This window comes from Balaenoptera acutorostrata, chromosome 3, assembly GCF_949987535.1.
Source record: "Balaenoptera acutorostrata chromosome 3, mBalAcu1.1, whole genome shotgun sequence".
Lineage (NCBI taxonomy): Eukaryota > Metazoa > Chordata > Mammalia > Artiodactyla > Balaenopteridae > Balaenoptera > Balaenoptera acutorostrata.
The window spans coordinates 72,315,878-72,341,649 of record NC_080066.1 but is presented as its reverse complement, the minus strand read 5'-3'; the positions used below and the strand labels follow the sequence as shown (position 1 = coordinate 72,341,649).

The 25,772-nt window shown below is 40.8% G+C and overlaps 1 protein-coding gene across 5 annotated transcripts in view; it reads right to left on the bottom strand.

Annotated features, from left to right (window-relative positions):
* Nucleotides 1-2,106: 2,106 nt before the first annotated feature.
* The window catches only part of SPG21 (SPG21 abhydrolase domain containing, maspardin), a 39,801-nt gene continuing 16,135 nt past the window's right edge, over nucleotides 2,107-25,772 (bottom strand). For all 5 annotated transcript variants that reach the window (XM_007166004.3, XM_007166001.3, XM_007166000.2 and 2 more), the window contains exons 4-9: nucleotides 11,361-11,441; nucleotides 10,319-10,464; nucleotides 7,924-8,032; nucleotides 7,145-7,252; nucleotides 4,318-4,458; nucleotides 2,107-2,817 (exon numbers count right to left, since the gene is read on the bottom strand). In XM_007166004.3, the coding sequence (XP_007166066.1) occupies nucleotides 2,701-2,817; nucleotides 4,318-4,458; nucleotides 7,145-7,252; nucleotides 7,924-8,032; nucleotides 10,319-10,464; nucleotides 11,361-11,441 (702 nt within the window). In that variant the 3' untranslated portion in view covers nucleotides 2,107-2,700. The remainder of the gene's footprint in view (nucleotides 2,818-4,317; nucleotides 4,459-7,144; nucleotides 7,253-7,923; nucleotides 8,033-10,318; nucleotides 10,465-11,360; nucleotides 11,442-25,772) is intronic.

The window sequence follows — 25,772 nt, the reverse complement described above, 5'->3', positions numbered from 1 at the left end:
TGTTGCCTCATTTTGCCAAGTTGTTTTTATTTTTATGTATCTGGCAGGTTGGTTCCGTTTCCTCACCCTGGAGAAGCGGCCTTTTGTAGGAGATGTCCTGTGCATCCCAGCAATGCATCCCCCTCTTGTTACCCAAGCTGTATGTCCTCTAGGGGTTCACCCTATGAGGGCTGCATGGGTCCCTCTGTTGTGGCAGACTGTGTGGGTAGTTTGGTAGGCTTGATTGGCCCCCGGTTCAGTTGATTGCCAGGCCTTGCCTTGTGTGGGGGGTGCTAACTGCTGGTTGCTGGGACCAGGTCACGTGGTGGCTGACTGTGGAACCCAGGAGGCCTGGGACTAGTGCTAGGCACTGGTGGGCAGAGTCAAGGTCCAGGGGACTCTGGGGCTGTTGCCCACCCACTGGTGGGGGAACCCAGGTCCTGGGGCTAGTGCCAGCCTACTGGTAAGCAGAGCCAGATCCTGGAATCTAGTCACAGTGACCAGGGGTCCCTGAGCTGGTGTCAGGTCGCTGGTGGGTGAGGCCCATTCCTGACATGGTTGAGTGCAGAGTCCAGAGCATCCTGAAGTTTGTGTTGGCCTGCTAGTGGGTGGGGCCAGGCCCAGCTGGTCCTAGTGCAGGATCTGGCCTGCTGGTGGCGTGTCTGGATCCATCGGCCGTGGAGCTGTGGTTTTCTTGCTGTTGGTGTCTGCTCCCTGGTGGGTGAGACTGGTCTGGAGGCTAGAGCAGACTCCTTAGAATGTGGGACTGTGGCCCAGGCACTGGTGCCTGCCCATGGGTGGGTGGAGCTGGGCCCTATGGTGGGCAAGGCCATGTTCAGAGGTGGCTGGGGGCTCAGGGGGTCTCAAGGCAGCCTATCTGATGGTGGGTGGAGCTGTGTCCCCACCCAGTTAGTTGCTTGGCCTAAGGTGTCCCAGCAGTGGTGCCTATAGGCTGTTGGGCCAGGGCCAGGCTGGGTGCTGGGGCTAATAAGCTGGAGGGAGGATTCCACAATGACTTGTCAGCACCAGTGTCCATGTGGTAGAATGACCTCCCAAGAATGGCTGCTGCCAGTGTCTGTGTCCCTAGGGTGAGCTGCAGTTGCCTCCTGCCTCTCCAGGAGATTCTCTAAGAGCAGCAGGTAGGTCTGACCCAGGCTCCTATATAATCAATCACTGCTCCTGCCCTGGGTCCTGGAGCATGTGAGATTTTCTGTGAGCCCTTTGAGAGTGAAGTCTCCGTTTCCGCCAGTCCTCTGGTACTCCTGAAAGTAAGCCCCTCTTGCCTTTCAAAGCCAAATGCTCTGGGTGCTCATCTTGCCAGTGCAGGACCCTTGGGCTGGGGAGCCTGACTTGGGGCTTGGAACCCTCTTTTGGGAGAACCTCTGCAATTGCAATTCTCCTGTATGTTGGTCCCACACCTGGGGGTATGGGACTTGGCTATATTGTGACTCCACCCCTCCTGTCTGTCTTGTTGTGGTTCCTTCTTTATATTATCTTTAGTTGTAGAAGAGCTTTTTGGTAGGTTCTGGTCTTTCCAAGTGTGAACTTTGGAAGCTGATTAGAACAAGTCAACTGTGAAAAGACATTTATGAGATAATCACAAATAAGAACATTGACTGGATGTTAGACAGTATGAAGGAATTATTGGTGAATTTTTTAGTGTGATAATGGCATTACTTTATCTCTTGAAGGTACATATAGAAATGTACAGATGAAATAAGGTATCAGAAATTGCCTTAAAATAATTCAGTCATAGGAGTATGTGTGGAAAAAGTGAGGGTGGGGTAAGAGATGATACAACACTGTCCATGAGTTGATAATTTTTGAAACTGGGTAATGGGGATGTAGTTCATTATACTATTTTCTCTACTTTATGTGTGTTTGTTTAAAATCTTCCACTGAGGTGGAAAAAAAAGCAGGTATGAAAAGTACCTTGCACATAGCAGCAGCTCAATAAAGGATTGTTTCTGTAATCTAACAAACAATGAGCAAACTGCGCTTTAGAGAGAGAGATTAAGTAACTTAACGTAAAGAAAGACACACAGGCTTGGCAAACACAAGTCTGCTTCTCAGAGAGTCCTATGTGTAGGTAGCCCAGTTGGCAGCTATGATAATCACAAAAGCCACTCACTCAAATTGAATTTTTATTCCAAAGACTGTAATGGGTAGAAAGACAGACAACAGCCAAAACTGAGAACAATTTGCTTAACTGGAAATTAGTAGTTCATTTGCAGGAGAGCAAACAGTGGGTGACAGCCTTGGCACTCTGATAAATTATAACCAAGAAAGCATAAAAATAACCAACGTCCTTCTGATACACAATGTGGATGTGCAGCATTTACAGCAAATAACAGAAAGAAAGAAAGGAAGAAAAGAAAGAAAGGAAAAAAATCCACAGAATCCCCAAATTCAGAAACTAACATTCACTTAACAACACAGTGGTGAAGACTTTTTTTGGTAGCAAAATTTTCACAATTCTTAAAATGGGAATCTTCAGGAGTACTTCTTTAAGTTCAAAAGCTAAAAAAGCTGAAGAGGGAATAGTTACACTGGCTTAGAAGAGCTGCCGCCTGTCACGAAGATGACAATCAGTCCTAGTTCCAAACACAGTGATAACCGGTGAACCTGACGAACCGAAGAGAGAGGCCGACTGGTGGGCACTGATGTCACTGATTGTACGAACACACTGGATCCCTCATCACTAACAGCCAACGCTAACAGCTACTGCTCCTCCTGACTGATGCCAAGGTTGCCTTTCTGCACCTCGAGTTCCTCAGCACTGACCATCGATGGGTCAATAGCCGCATATTTGGTTCCGTGGAATTGCAGCAAATGTATCTGCAGAAATGCAGAATAATTATTTTAAACATCATTGTCGTGTATTAATGGTTTCTAGTTCTAAAATTACAGAGTACTGGGGGAATGGGCAAGATAAGCTCAGGGGGTTAAAAGGTACAAACTACTACGTATAAAATAAGCTATAAGAATATATCGTACAACACAGGGAATATAGCCAATATTTTATAGTAACTTTAAATGGAGTATAATCTATAAAAATGTTGAATCACTATATAGAACACCTGAAACTAATATTGTAAATCAACTATACCTCAATAAAAATAAAAATATACACTAAAAAATTAGAGTAATACATACTAATTAGAAAAATTAGAAAACAGAAAAGTCAAAAAATTTTTAAAAACCACAATTTGGAGATTTCCCTGGCAATGCAGTGGTTAAGAATCCGCCTGCCAATGCAGGGGACATGGGTTCGAGCCCTGGTCCGGGAAGATCCCACATGCTGTGGAGCAACTAAGCCTGTGTGTCACAACTACTGCGCCTGTGCTCCAGAGCCTGCAAGCCACAACTACTGAGCCCGTGTGCCACAACTACTGAAGCCTGCGTGCCTAGAGCCTGTGCTCTGCAATAAGAGAAGCCACCGCAATGAGAAGCCTGCGCATCACAATGAAGAGTAGCCCCTGCTTGCTGCAACCAGAGAAAGCCCGTGTGCAGCAATGAAGACCCAACGCAGCCAAAAGAAAGAAAAAAAAAAAAAAACAAACCAAAACCACAATTTGGGATCTTTGTTCCTCACTTAATATGTAACCAGTCTTTCCAGGTAACTACAAATTGTTATTAACATCTTAAATTGCCACGTGCTTCTTCACTAGTAGGTGTTTACCCTTCCCCTCTGCTGCTACGAATCAGGTCCTACCCATCCTCTGCTGTTCTAACACCGTAATGACTATCTCTGGGAATCAAGTTTTTTTTGTATTTATGATCCTCTCCTCAGGATCTGTTGCCACACGTGGACGACAGGATCAAAGAACGTGACTGGTTTTTTAAGGCTCTTGATACTACTTGCCAAATTGCAAAGCAACCATTTCTCACCACTATTCTAATATCCATTTAGGCAGGTATTAGAAGAAGTGGTGTTTACTTGTTTGTGTGGTGTTTTAATGCATAAAATTAGACCAAGAAGTCACTTCATGGGATTCAGATCGACTCCATTTAAGTCTGGTATCCTGCTCTGGCTGAATTCATTGCGTCCAGGAGCCAAGGTCCCATCGTACCAAACGGCTGCTTCAGTGTGTGAGTTCAGGCCTGTGGTTCTTAGAAAAGGGATAGTGGGCAGAGAGTCCCCCAGGCGTCTCTAATATGCTTGAATTCTTCTGTAAGTTATTAATGTAGACCACCTTTATCAAGTCAATGCTTCATTCCTACAGAGAATTCTGTAGTTCTCTTACTCGACCACCAAAAAAAAAAAATAAAAAAGCTTTATGTTTCAAACCATAGACTCTGGGTTCAAAGTGCTCTGGGTTCCAACCTAGGACCTACCTGTACATAGAGATTCACCTCTGCACTTCTGCACAGGTATGGGAAATTGCCTCCTGTTTTCAGGTGAGCCCTCCGGGCATTAGGATACAGTTTGTACATTTCTTCTTTAGCTTCAGTTGAAAGTGCACTCTGGTCAAACACCTTTAAAAGAACATGAGGCCCAAACTGTTATTTCAATGTGTTCTTTTCACATTCAGCAAAGTGCCCCCCCCAACCAAGCATTCCTTTCAAGAGACATGGCTGAACCCTTCTAGAGCCTGGGCCACCCCACCCCCTCTTGCTCATCCCTGGTGACTCTAACTCCAATGTAAAACATTAACACAGATTTTACTGCCAAATGTCTCTTGCATTGTTTAGGGGAAAAAATTCTACCATGAATTTCCTTTGTCCTCAAACATAGTTAACTAAATTAACAATATTAATAGCGATGTTTTTTTTTGGGCTGCGTTGGGTCTTCGTTGCTGCGTGTGGGCCTTCTCTAGTTGCGGCGAGTGGGAGCTACTCTTTGTTGTGGTGTGTGGCTTCTCATTGTGGTGGCTTCTCTTGTGGAGCACGGGCTCTAGGCGCATGGGCTTCAGTAGTTGTGGCTTCCGGGCTCTAGGGCACAGGCTCAGGAGTTGTGGTGCACGGGCTTAGCTGCTCCGTGTCATGTGGGATCTTCCCGGACCAGGGCTCGAACCCATGTCCCCTGCATTGGCAGGCGGATTCTTAACCATTGAGCCACCAGGGAAGTCCTGTGAACAATCATTGAAAATAACAATTTCAAAAAGATTGCGAAACCCTAAAAGAACTTATTATTAATTTGAGACAGTTATAGGGACTTTCCTGGTGGCACAGTGGTTAAGAATATGCCTGCCAATGCAGGGGACATGGGTTCGAGCCCTGGCCTGGGAAGATCCCACATGCCGCAGAGCAGCTAAGTCCATGCGCCACAACTACTGAGCCTGTGCTCTAGAGCCCGCGAGCTACAACTACTGAAGCCCACGCGCCTAGAGCCTGTGCTCCACAACAAGAGAAGCCACTGCAATGAGAAGCCCACGCACTGCAACAAAGAGTAGCCCCTGCTTGCCACAACTAGGCCCGGGCACAACAATGAAGACCCAATGCAGCCATAAATAACTAAATAAATAAATTTATAAAAAAAAGAAAAAAAAGAAAGTTTTCTTAAAAAAATAGAAACAGTTATACAAGTAGCATATGCTCAGTGAAAAAGAATTCAAAAAAATTTTTTTATAGTATAAGAAGAAGTCCAGACCCTTTTCTGGGGGAGCCACTGTTAGAAGTTTGGAATGTATGACTCTAGAATCTTTCAGTACTCATACAAATTTATGTTTATGCACATGCAACAAATTATTCAAAATAATTTAAAAGAAACAAAAAAACCCATGAAAATAAAAATAGGTGTATCTCCACCTTGCTAAAACTTGCAGACAGTTTTAAGTGACCATGTACCCAAGTGGTGAACACAACTTTGAAAGGGCAGGCAGAACAAATGCACTGCGAGGACCATGTATTTCACTGAGAGTGTTGAAAAGCTTGCTCTGTGTCATGGTAAATGTTGGAATGTAGGAATTATAGTGGAGAATGATAAGTTATTGTACATGTTTGTAATGGATAATTTCCTGATAAAAATCAGTTCTTAAAAATACCATGTTACTTGCATTTAGGAATAAATCCATTATGAGACAGAACAGTTACATGATTAAAATAAAAAGTCAAAGCCACAGTGAGATACCACTTCACAACCATTAGGGTGGCTACTATCAAAAAAACCAGAAAATAACAAGTGTTGGAGAGGATATGGAGAAATTGGAAACCTTATGTATTGCTAGTGGGAATGTAAAATGGTACAGCCCCTGTGGAAGGTGATAAGGCAGTTCCTCCAAAAGTTAAATATAGAATTACCAAATGATTCAGCATTTCTACTTCTAGGTATGCACTACCCAAAAGAATTGAAAGCAGGAACTCAAATGGGTATTTGTACACCAATGTTTGCAACAGCCAAAAGGTGGAAACAACTCAAATGTCTGTCAGGAGATGAGAAGATAAACAAGAGGTGGTATATACGTACAACGGAGTATAATTCAGCCGTAAAAGGGAATGACACTGTAACATGGATGAACCTTGAAAACATTATGCTAAGTAAGTGAAACAAGCCAGATACAAAAGGATAATTATATGATTCCACTTGTATGAGGTACCTAGAATAGGCAAATTCATAGAGACAAAAAGTAAGATAAAGGTTACTAGTAGGGACTGGGGGGGATGGGGAATTATTGTTTAATGGGTACAGAGTTTCAGTTTGGGATGATGGAAAGTTCTGGGGATGGGTAACAGTGGCAGTTGGACCACACTGTAAATGTACTTAATGCCACTGCTCTGTACACTTAAAAGTGGTTTAAATGGTGAATTTTGTTATGTATATTTCACTACAATTAAAAAATATATAAGAAGCAAGTTTTTGTGTTAGACTTTATGGGATTCTTGATTCTCTGCACTCATGAGGCACCTTCACTTTACTGCCCAGATTTGTAATTTAGGCTAAAGAGCAATATCTGTTGATGAGAATAGCAAAGCAAACCAAAATGGGTAAGGAGTACCATGTTTGTTTAAATTTACTTTGATTTCAATGGTGTTATTCCTGCCAGAAAAAATACAGGATAAGCAATAAAAGATTATTTTGGATTTGAGAAAGCTGGGGGGTAAAAAAAAGAAAATCCAAGGCAGTATTTGAAGAGGCACACTGAAAAATCATAAAATAATTATAAGGTGGATCTTGACATATACATATAGAAAAGGCAAAGCATCTATTTTACTTAAAACTTACGTCCATGATGGTCACAGGGATGTCCCGAATTTTATGAGGTTCCACATAAGAATTTTGACAATTCAGGGTAAGTCTTGAAGCCAGTTCACTCTGCCCCAAACTTTCCAGCTGCAGAAAGAAACAAAGGTGAATTTTTTAAAAATTAATTTTGTTTTTCACATTTACATTAAATCCACAGATAATACCTGTGCTCAGAAAGGCGGTATTATGTGTGGTGGGGCCAGTATGGTCACCACTGAGGAAACACAGTGTATTTGAGACCATAACTGGGTCTTGCAAGTGGTGACATTTTTCTATTCTGGGCACCTGGCCTTCCACAGCCCTCAACCTGAGCAGACTCTTCCACCAGGTGCCTGTGGGCACCAAGCCAATTCCAGCAGCTCAAAGAGGACAGATAGACATTTAAGTAGAGGCCTCCAAAGAAAAACGTCTATCCCAGTAGTTCCTAAATGCAAGTCCACAGACCTGCTCCATCACACTTACCTGGGGAGGTGGAAGAGGAGTGAGGTAAAAACACAGATTCCCAGCGCCCTCGGCCAGGGATTCTAGTTCAATGGTCTGGTGTGAGGCCTTAGAATCTGTATTTTTAAAAGCTCCCCCAAGTGATTCTGATGAATTACTTAGCAGCAGGAATATCTGTCTGGATGTAGTAAAGTTAATACGGAAGAACGCTTAACAAATACCTCTAGTACACAGTGAGACAGGTATTTCTTCAGGAACCAAGCAGACATGAAAATTCCGAGTACAAGGTGTCCCCACCCCAAGGCCATGATCCTTACCCTGTCCACCATGAAATCAATGGCATCAGCCATCATAGGGTCCACTGGGCCAGATGAAAAGTTTCCAAGAACTATTTTTTTGAGCATAAATGATGGCATCAGCCAAAAGCTGTTAAAAAAAAAAAAGACCTGATAATTTAAATTTCCAAGACTACACATAAATGGCAAATATTCATTCAACACTGAAGCTTCGTATTAGCTAGGTACTTGGGACCTAGAGATTAAAAAAGACCTAGTCCCTTCCTTTAAAGAGCTAGTTTTGAAGCATCTAGTTTTTGTATACATTTTCTCAAGCTCCAAGAGTTATGGTTTAATATGATCCAACTTTTAGGGATTTGGAATAATTATAAGCAATATTTCAAAATGCCTTTACAGAGGTAGACATTCTGATGATTCCAAGATTTTATTTTCTATTTGGTCTTATTTCCAATGGCTAACCTATTTGCGGTAAACTGAACACTTACCATATCAACCTTCAGGTTTATATCACCTCTTGATTAAAGATAGATTTCAAAATAGGAAAATCAGAGTTATTATACCTCCTATTGCTACTACTGGGTTCAACTGGGCTAATTCAAGGCAATTCAATCTTTATGTATTTCTATATGTGATCTGTCATGAGTATTTACTCCACTAATTACACTGAGAGCCATTATACAGGGTAAACATGAATTTCTCTACCCTATGCTGAAAATGACTTATAAAAGGTGTAGACCAGGGTCTTCCCTGGTGGTCCAATGGTTAAGACTCCATGCTTCCAATGCAGGGCACGTGGGTTCGATCCCTGGTTGGGGAACTAAGATCCCACAGGCCACGGCCAAAAAGAAAACACAAAAAACACGTGCAGACCACCTTCTGATGCATATTCTCAGTGGGCTTCCCTCACAAAGACCAGACAGCCATCTTTCAGTCACCTTCAGTGATCTAAGTTCTCTGCCCCACAGTTCCTTATCTTCTAAAGGTGATGCTGCCTAGGTGTGCCCTGTAGAGGGTGCCTCCTCTTGGCTCTGTTTGCCCCTGCGGCCTCTGTGTGGCACAGAGTAAGCACTCAGACATTTGATAAAAAGTAGCTGATATGCAAGAGCACGAACGAAGTGGGGGAAGTCTTGGCTTCTGACAATTAAAACAACATGAAAAATCATCAAAAATAATCAATGACTTAGTGCATCATCTGGACATGAAGTATCTGTGTGTGATGTATACAAGAAATTGCTGCATGAATGCTGAGTAATCAACTGAGAAAATATCAGGAGAAATATTTTAAAAATCAGAGTGAATGCTGAGTAGATGTGAAAACCATGAAAACAATGTTTACCTAGAAAATTATGTGAAAACCAATCTGATCACACAGGTAGGTTTAGTTACTAGGCTGCTTTTTGGGGTAGAGCCTAGCCTTGCTAGCAATGAAAGAAATATCATGAAGTCAGCTTTAAGGTACCATTAGACATCTATCAAGTTAATTAAAATGATAAAAATCAATAAAGGGATGGCTTAGAGGAAACAGGTACCCCACTAGTTGCCCCGCAAAGCATTCCACCATTTCCATCTTTCTAAAAAGCAGACTAACGTTGTAAAAGTGTCAAGATGTGCAGAACATCTGCTGACAGACTAAATGCTCTAATCTCTCCCTTTTGGGGAACATATCTCAAGAAAATAACCCAGAAAGGGAAGGAACAAAAGTAATTTATACAAAGATTTACAGTAGAACATGATGAAAAATTGGGAGAAGCCAAAGGCCTTAAAAAACTATAACAGGGGGGCTTCCCTGGTGGCGCAGTGGTTGAGAATCTGCCTGCCAATGCAGGGGACACGGGTTCGTGCCCTGGTCTGGGAAGATCCCACATGCCACGGAGCAACTGGGCCCGTGAGCCACAATTACTGAGCCTGCGCGTCTGGAGCCTGTGCTCCACAACAAGAGAGGCCGCGATGGTGAGAGGCCCGCGCACCGCGATGAAGAGTGGTCCCCACTTGCCGCAACTAGAGAAAGCCCTCGCACAGAAACGAAGACTCAACACAGTCATAAATAAATAAATAAAAGAACGTGAAAAAAAAAAATTGTTAAAAAAAACTATAACAGGACTGTGTACACAAAATACTAAGTGGAGCAAGCAGAACACAGTATCAGTTACATATGCACTAAACTGTAAAGGCATGTGAACGTATAGTAAACAAAGCTAGACAATGATTTAGAGTAATGGAAACAACTGAATTTAGAAGTCTTTCAATTCTTTTCTTTTCCAAAGGTGATTGTTTCTAATTTTAAAAGCCAGGGTGGTTTCAAAAGACACAAGTATACATGGCCCCTCCCTCCCTAATGCATCGAAAAACCAAAAGCCAACATTTTCAAAATTCCACTGAAAATAAAAAAATGTTGGCTGAATGTTTACATTCTTACCTGTTTGCAGTCCATGTTTGGTTAAAGATAGAAGTGTCACTGAAGGAATTGCAGAGGATGAGAGAATGGACTCTGGGAGATTTGTGAGTGTATTCAGCAAACTTCTGGGCCAAAAAGCCTCCCAAAGAAGCCCCAAAGAGATGAACCTAATTGGAGACAAACACAAGGATCCTAAAAACAATGATCAATCTTGAAGTATCAAAAAAAATTGTTTTAATTATCACCAACTACAGAATACAATGTCATCACCAGTCATTAGACTGAAATATTTATAGCAGTTAGAAATTTAGGAAATATTGTATTTAAATGCAGTGTCTACACCCTGTCAAGAAAAAATACAACTGTGTATATAAATTACACAAGTTAAAAAATATTATTCATAGATTACATTAGAAAATTAAACTACTTTGTAGTTTCTGTTTAAGAAACCTATGATTTGGTAATTCCACTCCTAGGCATGTACCCAAGAGAACTGAAAACATCTGTCTACACAAAAACTTGTATAAGAATGTTCATAGCAACATTACTCATAATAACTAACCAATGGAAACAAACCAAATGATGAATGGATAAATAAAATGTGTTATATCCATACAATGGGATATTACTTGACAATAAAAAGCGATGAAATATTGATATAATCTGCAACATTGATGAACCCTGAAAATGCTACACTAAGTGAAAATAGCCAGTCACAAAAGACCACAAATTACATCATTCCATTATATAAAATATCCAAAATAGGCAAATCCATAGAAACAGGGCTCCAGCCAGGGAGGAAGGGTGGGGAGTGACTGCTAAGTATGGGGTTTCTTTCTGGGGTGGAAAAATGTTCAAAAATTGACTGTGGTGATGGTTGTACATACTGTGAATATATTAAAAACCAGTGAATTATACACTTTAAAAGGGTAAACTGTATGGTATGTGAATTCTATCTCAAAAGAGCTGTTATTAAAAAATAAAAGACAACACCAGACTTAACAATGTATCAATAAATGTTGCATTAAAATCACACGTGAGTAATTAGTTTCAAGGGACTCACTTTATCCAACTGTAAATGGTCTAAAAGTTTTCTGAATCCATCACAGAATTCAAGATGGTCCCAATAAACTGGATACTGCAACTAGAATAATAACAATAAATTTAAAATTTATTTTAAAAACTGTAGAGGTAAAATACAACTCATATATATCTGAAAAATTTAGGACTTTCATAATAGCATTTCTCATTTGCCTAATCTCTGCTCCTTATTCAAAATATGTGGAAAATAAGCTCTCATCTTATCCTAAACTTCAAAATTCACATTTTATCTAATAGAACAATTTAAAAAATAAAAATAAAACACACTTTAGTGATATTATGTACACAACAATTTTAATTCACATCAATTTCCTTTCCAAATAGCTAAGAAACTCTGAGGTTCAAGGATGAACAGAGCAGAACCCATTCAAATAAAGAAATTCTGTTTTCCCTTTAAACCAATTTCATTCTGAATTATGGCTCAGGAGAACTAGAAATAAAATCTGTTCTAAGGAGAGTTTCCTCTCTTTTTGGCAGCATTTCTTTAAGGGAATATTCAATAAAATTGTTCCTCTACTTTTAATGACTTAGTCATTCTATCTGATTTCTTGTAGTACTTTTGTTTGTGACCAAAAATTTCAGATGCTTGACCCTAAGTAGCCTATTAATGTTGACAATAATGAAGAAAAAAAACCACAAGTCATTAATTCCTTTCTAGGAGACTCAGGCTTGTCACCTAAGAGTTCCCCTCTCTTTAATACATGTAAAACCCATCTTAAAGGCTTGCTGTTTTAAGCACTTAGATTCATTTTGCCATTGACAAATCACTGGGATAGATACTGCCATGTAAATTATGGGATAATTTCAGATATGATGTAATATGTTACTTTTACTATTAAAATTCCACTTGTGGATAGGATTCCACTTTTCTGAGGCAGGATGGAGAACAGACTCTCCCTAGCTGTAAATTTGAGAATTTGAGTCAGATGACAGCCTAAAAGAAAGGAGATGACATTTTTATGAATCCTTTAATTTAAAACTGCCTGTGCCTTATGGAGTGTAGCAGAGCTGAGGTGTCAAGCACGGCCATTTCACACTAGAAACTCTGGCTTGAAGTGCCAGGTGGAAGGCCTCTGCATGCAGGACTCTATGAGCAAGTGAGACTGGAAGCACAAAGGGAAAAAAAAAAGCTGGAGACAAGATGGTGGAGTAGAAGGACTTGAGCTCACCTCCTCTCATGAAAACACCAAAATCACAACTAACTGCTGACAAAAAAAACTTGAGCCTACCAAAAAAGATATTCTATACCCAAAGACAAAGAAGCCATAACGAGACACCTGAGGAACAGAGATCACAAACACAGAAAATTAGACAAAATGAGATGCAGAGAAATATGTTCCAGATGAAAGAACAAGACAAAACCCCAGAAGAACAACTCAGTGAAGTGGAGATAGGCAAGCTACCTGAAAAAGAATTCAGAGTAATGATAGTAAAGATGACCTAAGATCTCGGTAAAAGAATGGAGGCACAGATGGAGAAGATACAAGAAATGTTTAAGAAAGAGCTAGAAGTTTTAAAGAACAAACAGAGATGAACAATACAACTGAAATGAAAAACAGAATAGAAGGAATCGATAGCAGAATAAATGAGACAAAAGAACGAATAAGTGAGTTGTAAGGTTGGTGGAAATCACTGCTGCAGAACAGAATAAAGAAAAAAGAATGAAAAGAAATGAGGACAGGGCTTCCCTGGTGGCGCAGTGGTTGAGAGTCTGCCTGCTAATGCAGGGGAGACAGGTTCGAGCCCTGGTCTGGGAAGATCCCACATGCCGCGGAGCAGCTGGGCCCGTGAGCCACAACTGCTGAGCCTGAGCGTCTGGAGCCTGTGCTCCGCAATAAGAGAGGCCACGATAGTGAGAGGCCCGCGCACCGCGATGAAGAGTGGCCCCCGCTTGCCGCAACTGGAGAAAGCCCTCGCACAGAAACGAAGACCCAACACAGCCAAAAATAAATATAAAAAATAAATAAATAAATAAATAAGACCCGGTGCAACTAAATTAATTAATTAATTAATTAATTAATTAAAAAAAATGAGGACAGTCTGAGAGACCACTGGGACAACATTAAATGCACCAACATTCACATTATAGGGGTCCCAGAAGAAGAGGGAGAGAAAGGGCCTGAAAAAATATTTGCAGAGATAATAGCCAAAAACTTCCCTAACATGGGAAAGGAAACACTCAAGTCCAGAGAGTTCCATATAGGATAAACCCAAGGAGGAACACACCAAGAAACGTATTAATCAAATTTATAAAAATTAAAGACAAAGAGAAGATATTAAAAGCAACAATTTATATACAAGGACTCCCCATACAGTTATCAGCTGATTTTACAGCAGAAAACTCTGCAGACCAGAAGGGAGTGGCACAATATATTTAAAGTGATGTAACCAAGAATACTCTACCCAGCAAGGCTCTCGCTCAGATTGGACAGAGAAATCAAAAGCTTTATGGACAAGCAAAAGCTAAAAGAATTCAGCACCACCAAACCTGCTTTACAACAAATGCTAAAGGAACTTCTCTAGATGGGAAAGAAAGGCCACAGCTAGAAACAAGAAAATTACAAACGGGAAAGCTCACCAGTAAAGGCAAACATACAGTAAAGCTAGGAAATCATCCACACACAAATATGATATCAAAACCAGCAATCGGGCTTCCCTGGTGGCGCAGTGGTTGAGAGTCTGCCTGCCAGTGCAGGGGACACGGGTTCGAGCCCTGGTCTGGGAGGATCCCACATGCCGCGGAGCGGCTGGGCCCGTGAGCCACAACTGCTGGGCCTGAGCGTCTGGAGCCTCTGCTCCGCAACGAGAGAGGCCGCGATAGTGACAGGCCCGCGCACCGCGATGAAGAGTGGCCCCCACTCGCCACGGCTGGAGAGGGCCCTCGCGCAGAAACGAAGACCCAACACAGCCAAAAATAAAATAAACATAATAATAAAAAAAAAACCAGCAATCATGGGACTTCCCTGGTGGTCCAGTGGGTAAGACTCTGTGCTCCCAATGCAGGAGGCCCGGGTTCAATCCCTAGTTGGGGAACTAGATCCCGCATGCATGCTGCAACTAAGAGCAGGCTGCAACTAAGAGTCCGCATGCTGCAACTAAGAAGTCCGCATGCTGCAACTAAAAGATCCTGTATGCTGCAACAAAGATCCCGCATGCTGCAACTAAGACCCAGCACAGCCAAAATAAATAAATAAATAAACAGATAGATAGATAGATAACACCAGCAATCGTGAGAAGAGAGTACAAATGCAGGATGTTAGAAATGCATTTGAAATTAAGAGACCAGCACTTAAAACAATCTTGTATATATAGACTGCTATAACAAAACCTCATGGTAACTGCAAACCAAAAATCTACAATAGATACACACACAAAAAAGAAGCGGCAATCCAAACAAAACACTAAACATAGTCATCAAATCACAAGAGAAGAGAACAAAAGAGGAAGGGAAGAAAAAAGACCTACAAAAACAAATCCAAAACAATTAACAAAACAGCAATAAGAGCATACATATCGATAATTACCTTAAATGTAAATGGATTAAATGCTCCAACCAAACGACACAGACTGGCTGAATGGATACAAAAACAAGACCTGTATATATGCTGCCTACAGAGACCCACTTCAGACCTAGGGACACATACAGACTGAAAGTGAGGGGATGGAAAAAGGTATTCCATGCAAATGGAAATCAAAAGAAAGCTGAAGTAGTAATTCTCATATCAGACAAAATAGACTTTAAAATAAAGACTGTTACAAGAGACAAAGAAGGACACTGCATAATGATCAAGGGATCAATCCAAGAAAAAGATATAACAATTGTAAATATATATGCACCCAAGATAGGAGCACCTCAATATATAGGCAAATGCTAACAGCCATAAAAGGAGAAATCAACAGTAACACAGTAATAGTGGGGGACTTTAACACCCCACTTACATCAATGGACAGAACATCCAGATAGAAAATCAAGTAAGGAAATACAAGGCTTAAATGACACATTAGAGCAAATGAACTTAATTGATATTTATAGAACATTCCATCTGAAAGCAGAATATACATTCTTCTCAAGTGCACATGGCACATTCTCCAGGACAGATTACATGCTGGGCCACAAAGCAAGCCTTGGCAAATTTAAGAAAACTGAAATCATATCAAGCATCTTCTCCAACCACAATGCTATGAGATTAGAAATCAACTACAAGAAAAAAAACTGAAAAACACAAACACATGGAAGCCAAACAATATGTTACTAAACAATCAATGGATTGCTGAAAAAAATCAAAGAAGAAATCAAAAAATACCTAGAGACAAAAGAAAATGAAGACACGATGATCCAAAACCGATGGGATGCACCAAAAATAGTTTTATGAGGGAAGTTCATAGCAATACAATCTGATCTCAGGAAACAAGAAAAATCTCAAATAAACAACCTAACCTTACACCTAAAGCAACTAGAGAACGAAAAACAAACAAAACCCAAAGTTAGTAGAAGGAAAGAAATCATAAAAATCAGAGCAGAAATAAATGAAATGGAGATGAAGAAAACAATAGGAAAGATCAATGAAACTAAAAGCTGGTCCTTTGAAAGGATAAACAAAATTGATAAACCTTTAGGGGGGAGGAGAGAAGATGGCGGAAGAGTAAGACACGGAGATCACCTTCCTTCCCACAGATACAGTAGAAATACATCTACACGTGGAACTGCTCCTACAGAACACCCACTGAACGCTGGCAGAAAACGTCAGACCTCCCAAAAGGCAAGAAAATCCCCACGTACTTGGGTAGGGCAAAAGAAAAAAAGAAACAACAGAGACAAAAGAATAGGGATGGCACCTGCACCAGTGGGAGGGAGCTGTGAAGGAGGAAAGATTTCCACGCACTAAGAAGCCCCTTCGCGGGCAGAGACTGCAGGTGGCGGAGGGGGGAGCTTCGGAGCCACGGAGGAGAGCACAGCCACAGGGGTGCGGAGGGCAAAGCGGAGAGATTCCCGCACGGAGGATCAGTGCTGACCAGCACTCACCAGCCCGAGAGGCTTGTCTTCTCACTCGCCGGGGTGGGCGGGGCTGGGAGCTGAGGCTAGGGCTTCGGTGGGATCGCAGGGAGAGGACTGGGGTTGGTGGCGTGAACACAGCCTGAAGGGGTAAGCGCACCACAGCTGGCTGGGAGGGAGACTGGGAAAAGGTCTGCAGCTGCCGAAGAGGCAAGAGACTTTTTCTTGCCTCTTTGTTTCGCGGCGCACAGGGAGGGGGGATTCAGAGCGCTGCCTAAACAAACTCCAGAGACGGGCGCGAGCCGCGGCGATCAGCACGGACCCCAGAGATGGGCGTGAGACGCTGGGGCTGCTGCTGCCGCCTCCAAAAATCCTGTGTGTGAGCACAGGTCACTCTCCACACCGCCCCTCCCGGGAGCCTGTGCAGCACGCCACTGCCAGGGTCCCGTGATCCAGGGACAACTTTCCCGGGAGAACGCAGGGCGCGCCTCAGGCTGGTGCAACGTCACGCCGGCCTCTGCCGCCACAGGCTCGCCCCGCCTCCTCTGTACCCCTCCCTCCCCACGGCCTGGGTGAGCCAGAGCCCCCGAAGCAGCTGCTCCTTTAACCCCGTTCTGTCTGGGAGGGGAACAGACGCCCTCAGGCGACCTACACGCAGAGGCGGGTCCAAATCCAAAGCTGAACCCCAGGAGCTGTGCAAACAAAGAAGAGAAGGGGAAATCTCTCCCAGCAGCCTCAGAAGCAGCGGATTAAAGCTCCACAAACAACTTGATGTGCCTGCATCTGCTGAACACCTGAATAGACAACGAATCAGCCCAAATTCAGGAGGGGGACTCTGGGAGCAGGAGATATTAATCTTTCCCCTTTTCCTTTTTTTTGTGAGTGTATATGTATATGCTTCTGGGTGAGATTTTGTCTGTATAGCTTTGCTTTACAATAGCTTTATTTTACTTCACTATATTATAGCCTCTTTCTTTCTTTCTTTCTATTTTTTCTCCCTTTTACTCTGAGCCGTGTGGACGAAAGGCTCTTGGTACTCCAGCCAGGCATCAGGGCCGTGCCTCTGAGGTGGGAGAGCCAACTTCAGAACACTGGTCCACAAGAGACCTCCCAGCTCCACGTAATATCAAACGGCAAAAATCTCCCAGAGATCTCCATCTCAACATCAAGACCCAGCTTCACTCGACGACCAGCAAGCTACAGTGCTGGACACCCTATGCCAAACAACTAGCAAGACAGGAACACAGCCCCATCCATTAGCAGAGTGGCTGCCTAAAATCATAATAAGGCCACAGACACCTCAAAACACACCACCAGACATGGTTGTGCCCACCAGAAAGACAAGATCCAGCCTCATCCACCAGAACTCAGGCACTAGTTCCCTCCACCAGGAAGCCTACACAACCCACTGAACCAACCTTAGCCACTGGGGACAGATGCCAAAAACAATGGGAACTACGAACCTTCAGCCTGTGAAAAGGAGACCCCAAACACAGTAAGATAAGCAAAATGAGATGACAGAAAAACACACAGCAGATGAAGGAGCAGGGTCAAAACACACCAGACTTAACAAATGAAGAGGAAATAGGTAGTCTACCTGAAAAAGAATTCAGAATAATGATAGTAAGGATGATCCAAAATCTGGGAAATAGAATAGACAAAATGCAAGAAACATTTAACAAGGACGTAGAAGAACTAAAGAGGAACCAAGCAACGATGAAAAACACAATAAATGAAATTAAAAATACTCTAGATGGGATCAATAGCAGAACAACTGAGGCAGAAGAACGGATAAGTGACCTGGAAGATAAAATGGTGGAAATAACTACTGCAGAGCAGGATAAAGAAAAAAGAATGAAAAGAACTGAGGACAGTCTCAGAGACCTCTGGGACAACATTAAACGCACCAACATTCGAATTATAGGGGTCCCAGAAGAAGAAGAGAAAAAGAAAGGGACTGAGAAAATATTTGAAGAGATTATAGTTGAAAACTTCCCTAATATGGGAAAGGAAATAGTTAATCAAGTCCTGGAAGCACAGAGAGTCCCATACAGGATAAACCCAAGGAGAAACACACCAAGACACATATTAATCAAACTGTCAAAAATTAAATATAAGGAAAACATATTAAAGGCAGCAAGGGAAAAACAACAAATAACACACAAGGGAATCCCCATAAGGTTAACATCTGATCTTTCAGCAGAAACTCTGCAAGCCAGAAGGGAGTGGCAGGATATACTTAAAGTGATGAAGGAGAAAAACGTACAACCAAGATTACTCTACCCAGCAAGGATCTCATTCAGATTCGATGGAGAAATTAAAACCTTTACAGACAAGCAAAAGCTGAGAGAGTTCAGCACCACCAAACCAGCTTTACAACAAATACTAAAGGAACTTCTCTAGGCAAGAAACACAAGAGAAGGAAAACACCTGCAATAACAAACCCAAAACATTTAAGAAAATGGGAATAGGAACATACATATCGATAATTACCTTGAATGTAAATGGATTAAATGCTCCCACCAAAAGACACAGACTGGCTGAATGGATACAAAAACAAGACCCATATATATGCTGTCTACAAGAGACACACTTCAGACCTAGAGACACATACAGGCTGAAAGTGAGGGGATGGAAAAAGATATTCCATGCAAATAGAAATCAAAAGAAAGCTGGAGTAGCAATTCTCATATCAGACAAAATAGACTTTAAAATAAAGACTATTACAAGAGACAAAGAAGGACACTATATAATGATCAAGGGATCGATCCAAGAGGAAGGTATAACAATTGTAAATATTTATGCACCCAACATAGGAGCACCTCAATACATAAGGCAAATACTAACAGCCATAAAAGGGGAAATCGACAGCAACACAATCATAGTAGGGGACTTTAACACCCCACTTTCACCAATGGACAGATCATCCAAAATGAAAATAAATAAGGAAACACAAGCTTTAAATGATACATTAAACAAGATGGACTTAATTGATATTTATAGGACATTCCACCCAGAAACAACAGAATACACATTTTTCTCAAGTGCTCATGGAACATTCTCCAGGATAGATCATATCTTGGGTCACAAATCAAGCCTTGGTAAATTTAAGAAAATTGAAATCGTATCAAGTATCTTTTCCGACCACAACGCTATGAGACTAGATATCAATTACAGGAAAAGATCTGTAAAAAATACAAACACATGGAGGCTACACAATACACTACTTAATAACGAAGTGATCATTGAAGAAATCAAAGGGGAAATCAAAAAATACCTAGAAACAAATGACAATGGAGATACGACGACCCAAAGCCTATGGGACGCAGCAAAAGCAGTGCTAAGAGGGAAGTTTATAGCAATACAAGCCTACCTCAAGAAACAGGAAATATCTTGAATAAACAACCTAACCTTGCACCTAAAGCAATTAGAGAAAGAAGAACAAAAAAACCCCAAAGCCAGCAGAAGGAAAGAAATCATAAAGATTAGGTCAGAAATAAATGAAAAATAAATGAAGGAAACAATAGCAGAAATCAATGAAACTAAAAGCTGGTTCTTTGAGAAGATAAACTAAATTGATAAACCATTAGCCAGACTCATCGAGAGAAAAAGGGAGAAGACTCAAATCAATAGAATTAGAAATGAAAAAGGAGAAGTAACCACTGACACTGCAGAAATACAAACGATCATGAGAGATTACTACAAGCAACTCTACGCCAATAAAATGGACAACCTGGAAGAAATGGACAGATTCTTAGAAATGCACAAACTGTCGAGACTGAACCAGGAAGAAATAGAAAATATGAACAGACCAATCACAAGCACTGAAATTGAAACTGTGATTAAAAACCTTCCAACAAACAAAAGCCCAGGACCAGATGGCTTCACAGGCGAATTCTATCAAACATTTAGAGAAGAGCTAACACCTATCCTTCTCAAACTCTTCCAAAATATTGCAGAGGGAGGAACACTCCCCAACTCATTCTATGAGGCCACCATCACCCTGATACCAAAACCAGACAAAGATGTCACAAAGAAAGAAAACTACAGGCCACTATCACTGATGAACATAGATGCAAAAATCCTCAACAAAATAGTAGCAAACAGAATCCAACAGCACATTAAAAGGATCATACACCATGATCAAGTGGGGTTTATCCCAGGAATGCAAGGATTCTTCAATATACGCAAATCAATCAATGTGATACACCATATTAACGAATTGAAGGAGAAAAACCATATGATCATCTCAATAGATGCAGAGAAAGCTTTCGACAAAATTCAACACCCATTTATGATAAAAGCCCTGCAGAAAGTAGGCATAGAGGGAACTTTCCTCAACATAATAAAGGCCATATATGACAAACCGACAGCCAACATTGTCCTCAATGGTGAAACACTGAAACCATTTCCACTAAGATCAGGAACAAGACAAGGTTGCCCACTCTCACCACTATTATTCAACACAGTTTTGGAAGTGTTAGCCACAGCAATCAGAGAAGACAAAGAAATAAAAGGAATCCAAAACGGAAAAGAAGAAGTAAAGCTGTCACTATTTGCAGATGACATGATATTATACATAGAGAATCCTAAAGATGCTACCAGAAAACTCCTAGAGCTAATCAATGAATTTGGTAAAGTAGCAGGATACAAAATTAATGCACAGAAATCTCTTGCATTTCTATACACTAATGACGAAAAATCTGAAAGTGAAATTAAGAAGACACTCCCGTTTACCATTGCAACAAAAAGAATAAAATATCTAGGAACAAACCTACCTAAGAAGACAAAAGACCTGTATGCAGAAAATTATAAGACACTGATGAAAGAAATTAAAGATGATACAAATAGATGGAGAGATATACCATGTTCCTGGATTGGAAGAATCAACATTGTGAAAATGACTCTACTACCCAAAGCAATCTAAGATTCAATGCAATCCCTATCAAACTACCACTGGCATTTTTCACAGAACTAGAACAAAAAATTTCACAATTTGTATGGAAACACAAAAGACCCCGAATAGCCAAAGCAATCTTGAGAATGAAAAATGGAGCTGGGGGAATCAGGCTCCCTGACTTCAGACTATATTACAAAGCTTCAGTAATCAAGACAGTTTGGTACTGGCACAAAAAGAGAAATATAGATCAATGGAACAGGATAGAAAGCCCAGAGATAAACCCACACACATATGGTCACCTTATCTTTGATAAAGGAGGCAAGCATATACAGTGGAGAAAAGACAGCCTCTTCAATAAGTGGTGCTGGGAAAATTGGACAGATACATGTAAAAGTATGAAATTAGAACACTCCCTGACACCATGCACAAAAATAAACTCAAAATGGATTAAAGACCTAAGTGTAAGGGCAGACACTATCAAACTCTTAGAGGAGAACATAGGCAGAACACTCTATGACATACATCACAGCAAGATTCTTTTTGACCCAGCTCCCAGAGAAATGGAAATAAGAACACAAATAAACAAATGGGACCTAATGAAACTTAAAAGCTTTTGCACAGCAAAGGAAACCATAAACAAGACCAAAAGACAACCATCAGAATGGGAGAAAATATTTGCAAATGAAGCAACTGACAAAGGATTAATCTCCAAGATTTACAAGCAGCTCATGCAGCTCAATAACAAAAAAACGAACAACCCAATCCAAAAATGGGCAGAAGACCTAAATAGACATTTCTCCAAAGAAGATATACAGATTGCCAACAGACACATGAAAGAATGCTCAACATCCTTAATCATTAGAGAAATGCAAATCAAAACTACAATGAGATATCATCTCACACCAGTCAGAATGGCCATCATCAAAAAATCCAGAAACAATAAATGCTGGAGAGGGTGTGGAGAAAAGGGAACACTCTTGCACTGTTGGTGGGAATGTAAATTGATACAGCCACTATGGAGAACAGTATGGAGGTTCCTTAAAAAACTACAAATAGAACTACCATACGACCCAGCAATCCCACTACTGGGCATATACCCTGAGAAAACCATAGTTCAAAAAGAGTCATGTACCAAAATGTTCATTGCAGCTCTATTTACAATAGCCAGGACATGGAAGCAACGTAAATGTCCATCGACAGATGAATGGATAAAGAAGATGTGGCACATATATACAATGGAATATTACTCAGCCATAAAAAGAAATGAAATGGAGGTATTTGTAAGGAGGTGGATGGAGTTAGAGTCTGTCATACAGAGTGAAGTAAGTCAGAAAGAGAAAAACAAATACAGTATGCTAACACATATATACGGAATCTAAGGAGAAAAAAAAAAAAGGCCATGAAGAACCTAGTGGCAAGACGGGAATAAAGACACAGACCTACTAGAGAATGGACTTGAGGATTTGGGGAGGGGGTAGGGTGAGATGTGACAGGGTAAGAGAGTGTCATGGACATATATACACTACCAAATGTAAAATAGATAACTAGTGGGAAGCAGCCACATAGCACAGGGAGATCAGCTCGGTGCTTTGTCACCACCTAGAGGGGTGGGATGGGGAGGGTGGGAGGGAGGGAGATGCAAGAGGGAAGAGAAATGGGAACATATTGTATATGTATAACTGGTTCACTTTGTTATAAAGCAGAAGCTAATACACCATTGTAAGGCAATTATACTTCAATAAAGATGTTTAAAAAAAAATTGATAAACCTTTAGCCAGACTCATCAAGAAAAAAAGGGAGGGCTTCCCTGGTGGTGCAGTGGTTAAGAATCTGCCTGCCAATGCAGGGGATACGGGTTCGAGCCCTGGTCCGGGAAGATCCCACATGCTGAGGAGCAACTAAGCCCGTGCGCCACAATTACTGAGCCTGTGCTCTAGAGCCTGTGAGCCACAACTACTGAGCCTGTGTGCCGCAACTACTGAAGCCCATACACCTAGAGCCTGTGCTCCGCAACAAGAGAAGCCACTGCAATGGGAAGCCCATGCACCGCAACGAAGAGTAGCCCCCGCTCGCCGCAACTAGAGAAAGCCCGCGTGCAGCAACAAAGACCCAACACAGCCAAAAATAAAAATAAAATAAATAAATTTAAAAAAAAAAAAAAAGAAAAATGGGAGAGGGCTCAAATCAATAAAATTAGAAATAAAAAAGAAGAAGTTACAATGGACACCACAGAAATACTAAGGATAATAAGAGACTACTACAAGCAACTGTATGCCAATAAAATGGACAATCTAGAAGAAGTGGACAAATTCTTAGAAAGGTACAATCTTCCAAGACTGAACCAGGAAGAAATAGAAAATATGAACAGACCTATCACAAGTACTGAATTTGAAACTGTGATTAAAAAACTTCCAACAAACAAAAGTCCAGGACCAGATGGCTTCACAGGCGAATTCTATCAAGCATTTAGACAAGAGTTAACACCTATCCTTCTGAAACTATTCCAAAAAACTGCAGAGGAAGGAACACTCCCAAACTCATTCTATGAGGCCACCATCACCCTGATACCAAAACCAGACAAAGATACCACAAAAATAGAAAGAAACCAATATCACTGATGAACATAGATGCAAAAATCCTCAAAAAAAATAATAGCAAACTGAATCCAACAATACATTAAAAGGATAATACACCATGATCAAGTGGGATGCAAGCCTTTTTCAATATCCACAAATCAATCAATGTGATACATCACATTAACAAACTGAAGAATAAAAGCCATGTGATCATCTAATAGATGCAGAAAAAGCTCTTGACAAAACTCAACACCCATTTATTATAAAAACTCTCCAGAAAGTAGGCATAGAGGGAACCTACCTCAACATAATAAAGGCCATATATGACAAACCCAGAGCTAACATCATACTCAACGGTGAAAAGCTGAAAGCATTTTCTCTAGGATCAGGAACAAGACGAGGATGTCCACTCTTGCCACTTTTACTCAACATAGTTTTGGAATTCCTAGCCATGGGAATTAGAGAAGTAAAAGAAATAAAAGGAATCCAAATTGGAAAAGAAGTAAAACTGTCACTGTTTGCAGATGACGCGATACTATACACAGAAAATCCTAAAGATGCTACCATAAAACTACTAGAGCTCATCAATGAATTCGGTAAAGTTGCAGGATACCAAATTAATACACAGAAATCTGTTGCATTTCTATACATTAACAATGAAAGATCAGAAAGAGAAATTAAAGAAACAATCCCATTTACCAATGCATCAAAAAGAATAAAATATCTAGGAATAAACCTGCCTAAGGAGGCAAAAGACCTATACTCTGAAAACTATAAGACGCTGATGAAAGAAATTGAAGATGACACAAACAAATTGAAAGATAGACTCTGTTCTTGGATTAGAAGAATCAATATTGTCAAAATGACTATACTACTCAAGGCAATCTACAGATTCAATGCAATCCCTATTAAATTACCAATGGCATATTTCACAGAACTAGAACAAAAAAATTTAAAAATTTGCATGGAAACACAAAAGACCCAAATAGCCAAAGCAATCCTGAGAAAGAAAAATGGAGCTGGAGGAATCAGGCTCCCTGATTTCAGACTATATTACAAAGCTACAGTAATCAAAACAGTATGGTGCTGGCACAAAAACAGAAATATAGATCAGTGGAACAGGATAGAAAGCCCAGAAATAAACCCATGTGCCTATGGTCAATTAATCTATGACAAAGGAGACAAGAATATACAATGGAGAAATGGCGCTGGGAAAACTGGACAGCTACATGTAAAAGAATGAAACTAGAACATTCTCTAACACCATACACAAAAATAAACTCAAAATAGATTAAAGACCTAAATGAAGACTGGATACTGTAAAACTCTCAGAGGAAAACATAGGCAGAACACTCTGACATAAATCACAGCAGTATCTTTTTGGATCCACCATCTAGAGTAAAGAAAATAAAAATAAAAATAAACAAATGGGACCTAATTAAACTTAAAAGCTTTTGCACAGCAAAGGAAACCATAAACAAAATGAAAAGACAACCCACAGAATGGGAGAAAATATTTGCAAACGAAGCAACTGACAAGGGATTAATCTCCAAAATATGCAAACAGCTCATGCAGCTCAATATTAAAAAACAAACAGCCTGATTGAAAAATAGGCAGAAAACCTGAATAGACATTTCTCCAAAGAAGACATACAGATGGCCAAAAAGCACATGAAAAGATGCTCAGCACTGCTAATTATTAGAGAAATGCAAATCAAAACTACAATGAGGTATCACCTCACATAAGTCAGAATGGCCATCATCAAAAAGTCTACAAACAATAAATGCTAAAGAGGGTGTGGAGAAAAGAGAACCCTCCTACACTGTTGGTGGGAATGTAAATTGGCACAACCACTGTGGAGAACACTATGGAGGTTCCTTAAAAAACTAAGAACTACCACTTGAT